The sequence below is a fragment of the Leptidea sinapis genome, chromosome 43 (assembly GCF_905404315.1).
Source record: "Leptidea sinapis chromosome 43, ilLepSina1.1, whole genome shotgun sequence".
Classification (NCBI taxonomy): Eukaryota; Metazoa; Arthropoda; class Insecta; order Lepidoptera; family Pieridae; genus Leptidea; species Leptidea sinapis.
The window spans coordinates 417,421-430,229 of NC_066307.1; the positions used below are offsets into that span (position 1 = coordinate 417,421).

General features: G+C 41.8%; 1 protein-coding gene across 6 annotated transcripts in view; it reads right to left on the reverse strand.

The window, feature by feature from the left end:
• Positions 1-240: 240 nt before the first annotated feature.
• The window catches only part of LOC126977036 (heat shock protein 68-like), a 46,337-nt gene continuing 33,768 nt past the window's right edge, over positions 241-12,809 (reverse strand). For 2 of the 6 annotated variants that reach the window (XM_050825694.1, XM_050825690.1), the window contains one exon: positions 241-2,109. In XM_050825694.1, coding sequence (XP_050681651.1) covers positions 391-2,109 — 1,719 coding nt within the window. In that variant the 3' untranslated portion in view covers positions 241-390. Of the gene's footprint in view, positions 2,376-11,743; positions 12,479-12,809 lie in introns of those variants that run through there. The other 4 variants (XM_050825689.1, XM_050825691.1, XM_050825692.1 and 1 more) reach the window with 4 other exon arrangements.

A 12,809-nucleotide genomic window follows, 5' to 3' on the forward strand; every position in this document is an offset into this window, starting at 1 on the left:
GCAGATATTGATGTTGCTACCTTGTACCTTCCTACCAAGATTCTATTTTTGTGTTTCTCAAATGAACGATACTAATATTAGTCCTATAAAATAAATGACTCACTGATGTATTTTTGGTCGAGAATTGCAGATCTATTTATGAAGCCGTAATATTCATCATACTAACTATTGCGAAAACTCTGAGAATATTTCGGGGCCCTGCTTAGCTGCTATCTTAGCTTAGCGTGAAATAAAACAAAGTTTACTCTTAATAATTTATTTATTTAAATAAATTTATGGTATCCAGGTATGATCATGTGTTAGCTGTTTGCTTAGAATTATAAAGAGTTTGTACAATTGACAAATAAATCAGTCTTATCACTGGCGCGGGTAATGACTAGCTCCAGCAGCTCAGTCCACCTCCTCCACCGTGGGGCCCTGGCCGCCGGCGGTCGCCTGCGGGCCGCCCTGCCCGTGCAGCTTGGTCATGAGCGGTGTGCAGGTCCTCTGCAGCTCCTTCAGCCGGTGCTCGTACTCCTCCTTGTCGGCCAGCGAGTTGTTCTCCAGCCACTTGAGCGCCTCGTCGCACTCCCGCCGCGCGCTGTCCTTGTCTTGCTCCGAGAGCTTCGCCCCCGCGTCGTCGAGCGCTTGCCGCACGCTGAACACGTACGACTCCAGCTGGTTGCGAGCCGCCACGCGCTCGCGCTGCCGCTCGTCTTCCTCCTTGTAGCGTTCGGCTTCGGCCAGCATGCGGTCGATCTCGGCTTGCGAGAGCCTTCCCTTGTCGTTCTTGATGACGATGTTCTTGCTGCGTCCGGTGCTGTTCTCTTTGGCGGACACGTTCAGAATGCCGTTGGCGTCCAGGTCGAAGGTGACGTCGATTTTGGGAACTCCCCGCGGAGCCGGCGGAATGCCGGTGAGGTCGAACGTGCCCAGGCGGTTGTTGTCTTTGGTCATGGCTCGCTCTCCCTCGTACACCTGGATGGTGACGGCCGGCTGGTTGTCCGAGAAGGTGGTGAAGGTCTGGGACTGCTTGCAGGGTATCTTACAGTTGCGCTCGATGATTTTCGTCATGACTCCTCCCGCGGTCTCGATCCCCAGAGACAGCGGCGCCACGTCCACGAGCAGCACGTCTTGGATCTTGCTGTGCTGCTCTCCGCTGAGGATCGCCGCTTGAACCGCCGCTCCGTACGCCACGGCTTCATCGGGGTTGATGGAGAGGTTCAGCTTCTTGCCACTGAACAAGTTCTGCAGCATGCTCTGGATCTTCGGTATGCGAGTCGAACCGCCGACCAGCACCACGTCGTGGATGGAGCTCTTGTCCAGTTTCGCATCTCGGAGTGCTTTCTCGACGGGCTCGAGCGTGCCGCGGAACAGATCCGCGTTCAGCTCCTCGAACCTGGCTCTCGACACTCTGGTGTAGAAGTCGATGCCCTCGTACAACGCGTCGATCTCGATCGTCGCTTCGGTGCTGGACGACAATGTGCGCTTCGCTCGCTCGGCCGCCGTTCGCAGGCGTCGCAAGGCTCTGGGGTTGCTGCGCAGATCTTTCTTGTATTTACGTTTGAACTCATCTGCCAAGTGGTTCACGAGTCTGTTGTCGAAGTCCTCGCCGCCAAGATGCGTGTCTCCCGCTGTGGCCTTCACTTCGAACAGAGAGCCTTCGTCTATCGTGAGAATCGAAACGTCGAATGTGCCGCCGCCGAGGTCGAAAATCAGCACATTCCGCTCTCCCTTGAGGTTCTTGTCCAGCCCGTAGGCCAGGGCGGCGGCTGTGGGCTCGTTTATGATGCGGAGCACATTCAGGCCGGCGATGGCGCCGGCGTCCTTCGTCGCTTGCCGCTGCGAGTCGTTGAAGTATGCCGGGACTGTGATCACGGCGTCCTTCACGCTCGATCCCAGGTAAGCTTCGGCGGTCTCCTTCATCTTTGTCAGCACCATGCTGCTGATCTCCTCCGGTGCGAACGTCTTCACTTCACCTTTGAACTCGACTTGGATCTTCGGTTTTCCACAATCACTGATGACTCTGAAAGGCCAGTGCTTCATGTCTTGTTGTATCTTCGGATCGTCGAACTTTCTGCCGATCAACCGTTTAGCGTCGAAGACAGTATTGCTGGGATTCAGAGCCACCTGGTTCTTAGCGGCGTCTCCGATTAGCCTCTCCGTGTCCGTGAAAGCCACATATGAAGGTGTTGTTCTGTTGCCTTGGTCGTTTGCGATGATCTCCACGTTTCCATGTTGCCACACTCCAACGCACGAATACGTCGTACCAAGATCAATTCCAATAGCTGGCATATTATTTAGCTTTCAATAAACTTCGCACTGAATACAAGAATAACTTTTATAAATCGCTGTGTTATTATAATATTGTATCGCGGTGTTTCCACCAAGTTCACCTTTTCTCTTACTTGTATAAGCGCTTTTCAAATACTGATGGTTTGCCGCGTTTTCGGCTCGCTTTTATACTGGACGAATCAGCTTCGAGAACATTCTGGATTTCTCTTGTCGCTGACCAATCACGAATATTCTTCGATAGAATTTTCTAGAAAATTCGATTTATCAGCCAATAGAAGCGAAGGATTGTATGAGCAAGATAGCATTATACCGCCAATGATTTGCGTAAGACAAGGATAGACTTTATAACACACACATGTATAATTATAAGAGCCTAACCACAATAATTGTGTTAACAGCGCCATTAAATTAAAGCGTTGATTTATGATAAAAATATTATTAGATATTATAATGTTATTGTGTGATATTGTGAAAATATCTTAAAATAGGAGTGTTGCGGAATGGGAGGCGCAATAATTCACAGTCCTCACTCAACGTAATAATTTCTCTGGTTCTTTGGCTATCAACTGGTATAATTAAACTTCTGTTGTGGATGATAGATAAATTCGACTACAACACCAAACTATTTTACCCTTATTTTGTTTGATCGCAATCCAAAAACGTTGTATTTGAACGCGACGTTTATTTACTGCTTGTGTGAATATGCTCTTAGCTATACGATTCATATATGTACACGCTACTCACATATTTGAACAGCACCCACACATTGCTACAGGCATGGCCTACTGTTAATGGTGTCAACAATAATAGTAGGATAAGCTAGAAGGCGTATATACTAGTTGGTGCCCGCGTCTTCGCCGCGTGGAATTTACACTCTTAGTAATTATAAAATGAACAATTCAATGCTAAATCCCAATTACATTATAAAATGTTGTTGTAAGTATATGAAATTGATAATTTTTCCAGCTGGGGCTTATAAGTTTAAATAAATAATAAGCATTGTTGACGCCCGAACAGGTAACGTCATAAATAAATAAATTCAAAGGATAGGTTTATATTTTACAGTATGAAATATGAATTGTTACTTTTTTAAATGCGTTGGTATTTAGTGCTTATCAAAGCGATACCTAATAATACTCTTAAGGACACCTTCAAAGTTTAAGATGATTTATATGTAATTATTCCTGTGATTAAAAGTTTTACCCTCCTTAAGTTATATTTATTGTTGGAGTGAACTCGACACAATCATCCCAAAAAAAGGTTGTAATATACGACTTCTTAAACCCCGGCGCTTATGCCTCTTATGAGTCTTAAAAGTTTCAAGTGTGTGTATCTGTCTGTGGCATCGTAGCTCCTAATTGGTTAAACCGATTATAGTTAATTTTGTTTTTGTTTGAAGGAATTGATCTAGAATATCTTTAGCTATGATTTATGAAAATTTGCCGTTCGAAGATCAGCAGCTTTTTTTTTGTTGAGGAGAGGATCTGACTAATATTTACAAAATTTTGCACCAGGTTACTTCAATGAAATTGTAGATCTTGAGACCTGATTATCGAGAAACATCACCTGGAATCCTTCTCTTCTGGTACTCTTCACCAAATTACACCAGAGACAATTTAAAATTTTCGAAAATACGGGAAGTTCTTGGTTTTACCCCGTTTTCGAATATCGAGTTTTCAGATCTCGACGTTTTAAAATCTTTGGTGTATGTGTGTGTGTGTGTATGTATGGATATCGGTTGGCTCGACCGATTTCATCGCGGTTGGCTTGACCAAACTTAGATTTTGAAAACAATTCGGGCCGATTCGGACTTAATTCGATTCGATTCATTTTAAGAAAACTCAAAAAAACTGCGAATTTTTTTCATATGTGGTTTTTATGGAATAACGTTTAAAACTGCTTCAACCACGTCGATCACCACCAAGCCGGTTAAAATCGGTTGATTCGTTCGTAACTTATCGTTGACCAAAGAAAACCGAAAAAAGTGTTTTTTCGGAATTACTTCGAAATTCTGAGTTCGATCAATTGAATCTCAAAGATATATTATGAGGCTCATTAATTTAATAAACGCGCGAATCATTCATTCAAAAGTTAGCTAGGTACCTATTGCCGTTTCAAAATTCAAAAAATAATGTTTTATTAAACTTTTACCAGAGTTTTGCAAAACAAATCGTCATAAGTACAATTTGAAGCGTTTAGGTATGGAGTTAGCGGGAAGTTGCAGGGATGGCCTTTATGGTCAACCGTTTTCCAAATTTTTTTAAGTAATTGATTTTGTGTGATGGAAGTCCAGGTGCCTACAAAAGTACTCTGTGCCAGGAGGGCTTAGTTGAGCGGATAGTTGGTAGCGTCATCTTGCTCCATTACTCATGGATGTATGGTTTTTAGAGAACTATCTTTAGTGTAGAATGTATGTATGATAACGCAGAGTCCCAAAAGCCTTTGGCTATCATGTTTGAATTAAACACTGCGAGTTTGGATTGCTAGAGGGCAGGATTGAGATTTTCACAAGTTTGTAAAAAGATATTAACATCCGTCACTCAATCATATAAGTTACAAGTTTAATATGAAAGACGCTTAGAGACGCTATGGTCGAATGCTATGTTTTTGCAATGTTTTACTTTCCCGCAGGAAACGCTTTTATGGGACTTACAAATTTTATAATGCACATTGTTTGACTGGCAGTAATATAAGGTTGATAAATTTTACAAAATTACCTAGGTGCATACCTAAGTTGTTGTGTAGGTGCTAAGCTATATTATTACTTACTTTAGTTTTTTAACTATCCCGGAAAAGTATCTAAGATAGTATTTTATTTGTATAACGCGAGTGTTACATATTTAAATAAAACACTTTTTAATGGATAAAACACATGTAATTGTAACTTTGTTTTTACATTAGATAAAAGGAATGAATATATATCTACAAGTACAAGTTACATTTTTATTATTATTTTATGTAACCCGACGTTTCAAGACATTACAGATCTCGTTTTCAGGGGGACTAAGATGTTGACCGGGTATAAAAGGTAGGTAACAAAATTTCAGTTAAATCGGTCCAACAGTTTCAGAGATTAGCCTGTACAAACAGATAAACAGACAGAGAAATAAAAAAAATAAAAAAATCTGAATTTGTTTTATTGTACTCTTTTTACATCCCCGTGACTAGGTTTTCAGCATTATTTTCTATATACAGACATTCGATTTCTACAGTTCATTATAAGTAAGTATATGGTGTACAAAAAAACATTAAACACACTCAGAATAAACAGATTCTTACTTCACACATTCTTACAATATTTCTCAGTGCAATTGTGGTGCAATGACATTGAAGTTGTTGTTGTTATCGTTTTGTTATCACTGCAGTAGGTACTGTGGCTATTTATGGATATAATTATATACTTTCTTAACATAATGCATGTTTTTATTTAGTATATCTATACATATAAATAAAATTGGAGTGTCTGTTTGTAATATGTAAATATCCGTTTTTTACAACATGTATATGAATATTTATACGGTACATATACCAAAATATTTTTTTTACCATTTTTGTCTGGGTGTCTATCTGTCCGTCTGTCTGTTTGTTTGTTCCGGCTAGTCTCTGAAATGGCTGGACCTATTTTGACGGGAGTTTTATTGGCAGGTAGCTGATGTAATAAGGAGTAATTTTGGCTACGTTTATTTTAGAAAAATTCTTTTATTTTAGAAAAAAAAATGTTGCAATGTCCAAGAAACGGTATAACTCCAAAATAATAATTTATATGGCAAATCAACGTGTGCCGGGTCAGCTGGTATAAAATAAATGTAGTGATTTAGCGAGAGTGATAATTCACATTTTCTAGTCACTCAATTTAGCCCCATTCCATTATTTTTTATTTTTGATATTTTTCTTAATTATAAGTTCTTCGTTTGTTCTTTATTGTTCGAACATTAAAATTGTTTGTTCGTCTTTTATTTATTTATAATTAATTAAACAATTGTTGGCTGATCACCATATATGTATTTCTACTTTTATTACTTAAAATAATATTTTCTTATTAATTGTCGTTTGTTTGATTATAAATTAACAATACTATTAATTATTATAATTATTAAGTATTAATTATTCAATATTTTTAATTAGATATCGTCACCTCTTTTAGGCAGTTTTGAAATAGACCGCTTTTTTTTTAATTTAATTCAATTCTGACATTATGATATATAAATTAAATCGGTTATTCAGTAAATCAATGTTAAATTAATTTATTATTCACTGGTGGTGGAAGGCTCAGAGAGGTAAAGAAAAGAACAAGAAGATTATGGACTATTACTATCATTATTAACGAAGTTATACTTAGATACTAACTTATACTTTTTGGGCCAAAAAACGGCAGAAAAAATTACACAAATTAAATTTGAAAGCCAAATTTATAAACGATATGGGACACGAACCCGCAACCTCTCGCATTCCGTGCGAGCTATGTTTTCAAATTTAATTTGTGTTATTAATCCTAGAAGTGAGGGTTATCGCTTTAAAAATAAATAATAAATTGGCAGGAATTATAAAAAAAACGTGATTTCGAATACGAAGTGAAACATAAGTGTCCGTCCCTAAATGAACTGCAAGCAGCTCTAATTGCTACAGCCTTATTAGGGACTTACACGCACTTATTCAGCTCCATTCGCGTTTCGCTGAACGATTTTGGTCACACTTATACAGCTTAGCTTCTATCAGCCGCGTACAGCGTCGTAAGAATCAGAATAATAACTTTAAAGGACTACGCGCACTTATTCAGCTCTATTCAGCTTTTGTCCATACAAAACAACAATTTTGTATGGAGACGTGTACGCGTCGATTCAGCTTTCCGCGTCCATTCTGAGTCGCGAACCATCCCTGTAGAGAGCTGTTCCGCCGCATTCGACGACGAACAGCGCTGTACGCGGCGGAACAGCGCCGAACGCTCTCTATAGCATTCGCATAATAAAAACACATTTATCCTCATTTTATGCTGGTTTGCCGCGAACACGCGTTTTACGCGTTATAAGTTAGAATAACGAGTTAGGCTCCAATGCGCTACGGGCTACATCTACATACAGCATAGGTACTTAGGAATGTACAGAGCAAGCAAAGAGAGATTCAAACTGGTAGTTAAGTCTATGACAAGGCGAAGAAAGAGTCCTTGAGAATATCTTCAGAAGAAAATACGTAACAAACAATAAACTGATAGAGTAGGTATATATTCAGAAGTCGTGAGGTAATAAAGTTAAAGCAAGTGTCGACTAGATATTGACATAATATACATTGTTCTGGTCGATGTTACTGTTAAAATGGACGACATTTTTAGTGATTTAGATTTAGATCGGCATATCAGTCATTACGACATAGCTCAAGATCTGAAATTCGACTACAGAACAGTTTTGACCCAATAGAAAAAAGCTATGAACCCGAAAAAAGCATAAAGGTTGGGTGCCACACGAGCTCGCTAAAAGAAACCTAACGAACCTTGTTCATTCAGTCCATTTGCGATTGATGAAAGCGAACCGTATTTGAAGTGATTGATGACTGGTGACAAAAGATGGTTTACGTGCGAAAAATGTATTGATCTAAGGTCAGGCTTCTCAGACTGGCAACATGGTGATGCTGTATGTATGGTGGGATTTGAAGGAAATTGTTCATTGTGTTACAACTTCTGATATTAAAACAAGAATGTGAGAGACTGTAGCCGAAATTGACCAATAGAATAGAAACCAATAAGGGAGGTCCGGTCATATATGTAGTATTGCTATCATTTCTAATCTGTCGCGCCCCAGTATCAGCTCGAACCATTTAACCGAATTGTCGGGGACACAGTGATCTGTGAACCGCTACATAACTTGGCGTTGCGTAGGGACCTCGCTACATTGTGTGTTTTCTACCGCATTTATCACGGGGAGTGATCCGAAGAGCTGTTTGATTGTGGCACATTTGTGTGGCGTCCCACCACAGTTCGGGTTTCAAGGAACTTTCTTCCACATACAAAAAAGCTCTGGAATGAGCTTCCTTGCTCGGTATTTCCGGAACGATACGACATGGGTACCTTCAAAGAAACGCGTACACCTTCCTTCAGGCCGGCAACGCTCCTGTGATTCCTCTGGTGTTGCAAGAAAATGTGGGCGGCGGTGATCACTTAACACCAGGCAACCGTACGCTCGTTTGTCCTCCTTTTAAAAATTCAATGGTGTAGTCTTTCATCTTGTTATATAGAATTGCTTTTGAGTGTTTAATTTGTTTTTGATTATATAGAATTGCCGCTGAACCTCAGAGGAGCATTAAATATGAAGAGGGCTCGAGGCAAGGACCTCATGAGCCCCACCCCTCTGGTGGCTATATCTTATATCTTTAAAAGAGCCATTCTTGTATATATATATATTCTGAATCTCGGAAACGGCTCCAACGATTTTCATGAAATTTATTATACTTACAGGAGATTTCAGGGACGATAAATCGATCTAGCTAGGTTTCAATTTTAAAAAAATCTAGTTTTATCCGTGTTTTAATGAGAAATAGCTACAACAACATTAGAATACAAAGGTAAACGCCACTACATATACAAGACTATAATATGGGTCAATGGGTGATCCGGAGAGCAGAAGACCCCGGTTGGAATCCAGATGTCCTATTAGTATTTTTTTTTGTTCAAGTTTTGTACATTCTTAAAGCTTCTACTTCTATACAACGGATTTTCTTAAAACCCGCTCTGTTTAATGATCTTTTTTTTTGTAGGTACCTCTTTTACTTTTCCGGTAGGTACTATTATAATATGAGCTGAGGCTACTTATAGTATTTATCAAAGCCCATTCCATGTCTCTATGCACTTTTCTCGGAGCCTTTGATGTAACAATTCTTGACAAGACTGGACGGTAAATTCTTCTTAGTCTATTGTTTACAAATTGAGGATTCCTGAGCTTCCAAAGTCGACTCGAAAGCCTCGTGATCGCCATACAAACACCAACTGCATAAATAAATTTCCCTAGGGTACTGCGGCAGTATACTTGCAGTACATAACGGAACGAATTTTTCTACAGTGATAGCACTGTGCAGTGCTCGCAGTGCATATCGGAACATACCCTTAGTTATATTGTGGTTGAAATGATTTGTAAAACGATCCAAATGTAAATTTTTATTTAAAAGAGTGGCAATGAGTTTCTTGCTACTTAAGTCTAATTATAGGACACTTTTGCACAAAGATATCATTTAGAAGTTTATAATTGGGAGCAAAACTATAATTGGGGGTAAAAATATAGTTAGAGGCAAATGCAAGTAATGATTTGAATCGAATGCAAAGATCCTTGTAAAAATGTTAAACCACTATCATCAAAACTTCCGGAAAGTCGAAAACCTTGTAAATAAAGTAAATAAGTTGAGATGGAAATATTTGATTGAATTTATTAGGTAATTTGTAATACGTTTTCGTCTATATACGTTCTTTTCTATAAAGTTTTCTGCGCTTCTTCTCTCTGCAGGCTATGCGAGAGAGGTACGTTTTACTATGTGAAACTAATTCAGCTCTGGTTAATTTTACGTTAAGTTAGGATGCGCTATAAAAAATAGATTAATGTCTAGAAAGAGAAGTAAACGAGATTAAAATATTCAGTCAGATGACGGATCTATGGAACTTTCCGATGATCTCGTTTTTCGGTGCAATAATTTATGAGTTCCATAAATTCTTACCATGATGTTCAGGATTAGTGATTTTCACAAGTATTTTCTAACCTTTGGAAAATAAGGTTATAATATGAAATGAAACAGCGGCCGTACTACCTGGGTAAAGACAAATCGACCCTCTTAACCTGAGTAAGTTTAACGAACTAATAACTTTTAGTCTTGTGACGACGAATACTATAATATAATATTGTAATAATAGACATCATTGTACTGAAATGAATAAGGAACATTACTGATTTTACGGTGAAAACATAAAATCGTTATTTAAACTATCGAATCTAATTACTTTATTATATATATTTAACGTGGTAAGTTAAATAAAACGCTTGCTTTCTCTAAATCATAATTTATTAACCTATAATACTATTTACCAACACATGATCATATTTTGGCTCATATAATTAGGAACTTAGAGGTATTGAGATAATATTTACAAATAAACAAATCAGTCTTATCACTGGCGCGGGTAATGACTAGCTCCAGCAGCTCAGTCCACCTCCTCCACCGTGGGGCCCTGGCCGCCGGCGGTCGCCTGCGGGCCGCCCTGCCCGTGCAGCTTGGTCATGAGCGGTGTGCAGGTCCTCTGCAGCTCCTTCAGCCGGTGCTCGTACTCCTCCTTGTCGGCCAGCGAGTTGTTCTCCAGCCACTTGAGCGCCTCGTCGCACTCCCGCCGCGCGCTGTCCTTGTCTTGCTCCGAGAGCTTCGCCCCCGCGTCGTCGAGCGCTTGCCGCACGCTGAACACGTACGACTCCAGCTGGTTGCGAGCCGCCACGCGCTCGCGCTGCCGCTCGTCTTCCTCCTTGTAGCGTTCGGCTTCGGCCAGCATGCGGTCGATCTCGGCTTGCGAGAGCCTTCCCTTGTCGTTCTTGATGACGATGTTCTTGCTGCGTCCGGTGCTGTTCTCTTTGGCGGACACGTTCAGAATGCCGTTGGCGTCCAGGTCGAAGGTGACGTCGATTTTGGGAACTCCCCGCGGAGCCGGCGGAATGCCGGTGAGGTCGGACGTGCCCAGGCGGTTGTTGTCTTTGGTCATGGCTCGCTCTCCCTCGTACACCTGGATGGTGACGGCCGGCTGGTTGTCCGAGAAGGTGGTGAAGGTCTGGGACTGCTTGCAGGGTATCTTACAGTTGCGCTCGATGATTTTCGTCATGACTCCTCCCGCGGTCTCGATCCCCAGAGACAGCGGCGCCACGTCCACGAGCAGCACGTCTTGGATCTTGCTGTGCTGCTCTCCGCTGAGGATCGCCGCTTGCACCGCCGCTCCGTACGCGACGGCTTCATCGGGGTTGATGGAGAGGTTCAGCTTCTTGCCATTGAACAAGTTCTGCAGCATGCTCTGGATCTTCGGTATGCGAGTCGAACCGCCGACCAGCACCACGTCGTGGATGGAGCTCTTGTCCAGTTTCGCATCTCGGAGTGCTTTCTCGACGGGCTCGAGCGTGATTCGGAACAGATCCGCGTTCAGCTCCTCGAACCTGGCTCTCGACACTCTGGTGTAGAAGTCGATGCCCTCGTACAACGCGTCGATCTCGATCGTCGCTTCGGTGCTGGACGACAATGTGCGCTTCGCTCGCTCGGCCGCCGTTCGCAGGCGTCGCAAGGCTCTGGGGTTGCTGCGCAGATCTTTCTTGTATTTACGTTTGAACTCATCTGCCAAGTGGTTCACGAGTCTGTTGTCGAAGTCCTCGCCGCCAAGATGCGTGTCTCCCGCCGTGGCCTTCACTTCGAACAGAGAGCCTTCGTCTATCGTGAGAATCGAAACGTCGAATGTGCCGCCGCCGAGGTCGAAAATCAGCACATTCCGCTCTCCCTTGAGGTTCTTGTCCAGCCCGTAGGCCAGGGCGGCGGCTGTGGGCTCGTTTATGATGCGGAGCACGCTCAGGCCGGCGATGGCGCCGGCGTCCTTCGTCGCTTGCCGCTGCGAGTCGTTGAAGTATGCCGGGACTGTGATCACGGCGTCCTTCACGCTCGATCCCAGGTAAGCTTCGGCGGTCTCCTTCATCTTTGTCAGCACCATGCTGCTGATCTCCTCCGGTGCGAACGTCTTCACTTCACCTTTGAACTCGACTTGGATCTTCGGTTTTCCACAATCACTGATGACTCTGAAAGGCCAGTGCTTCATGTCTTGTTGTATCTTCGGATCGTCGAACTTTCTGCCGATCAACCGTTTAGCGTCGAAGACAGTGTTGCTGGGATTCAGAGCCACCTGGTTCTTAGCGGCGTCTCCGATGAGCCTCTCCGTGTCCGTGAAAGCCACATATGAAGGTGTTGTTCTGTTGCCTTGGTCGTTTGCGATGATCTCCACGTTTCCATGTTGCCACACTCCAACGCACGAATACGTCGTACCAAGATCAATTCCAATAGCTGGCATTTTATTTAGCTTTCAATAAAATTCGCACTGAATACAAGAATAACTTTTATAAATCGCTGTGTTAATATAATATTGTATCGCGGTGTTTCCACCAAGTTCACCTCTTCTCTTACTTGTATAATCGCTTTTCAAATACTGATGGTTTGCCGCGTTTTCGGCTTGCTTTTATACTGGACGAATCAGCTTCGAGAACATTCTGGATTTCTCTTGTCGCTGACCAATCACGAATAGTCTTCCATGGATTTTACTAGAAAATTCGAATTATCAGCCAATAGACGCTAAGGTTTGAATGAACAAGATAGCACTATACCGCCAATAGCATCTGTTGGACAAGGATAGGTTATATAACATACACATGCATTACTATAAGAGCACACCATCACTGGTAAGTTTTAACGCCGGAAAAATTGAAGCGTTTTAGAAGTAAAGATGTTCTAAATAATATAATTTTGTATTTACGAATGTTATAGGAAATGTT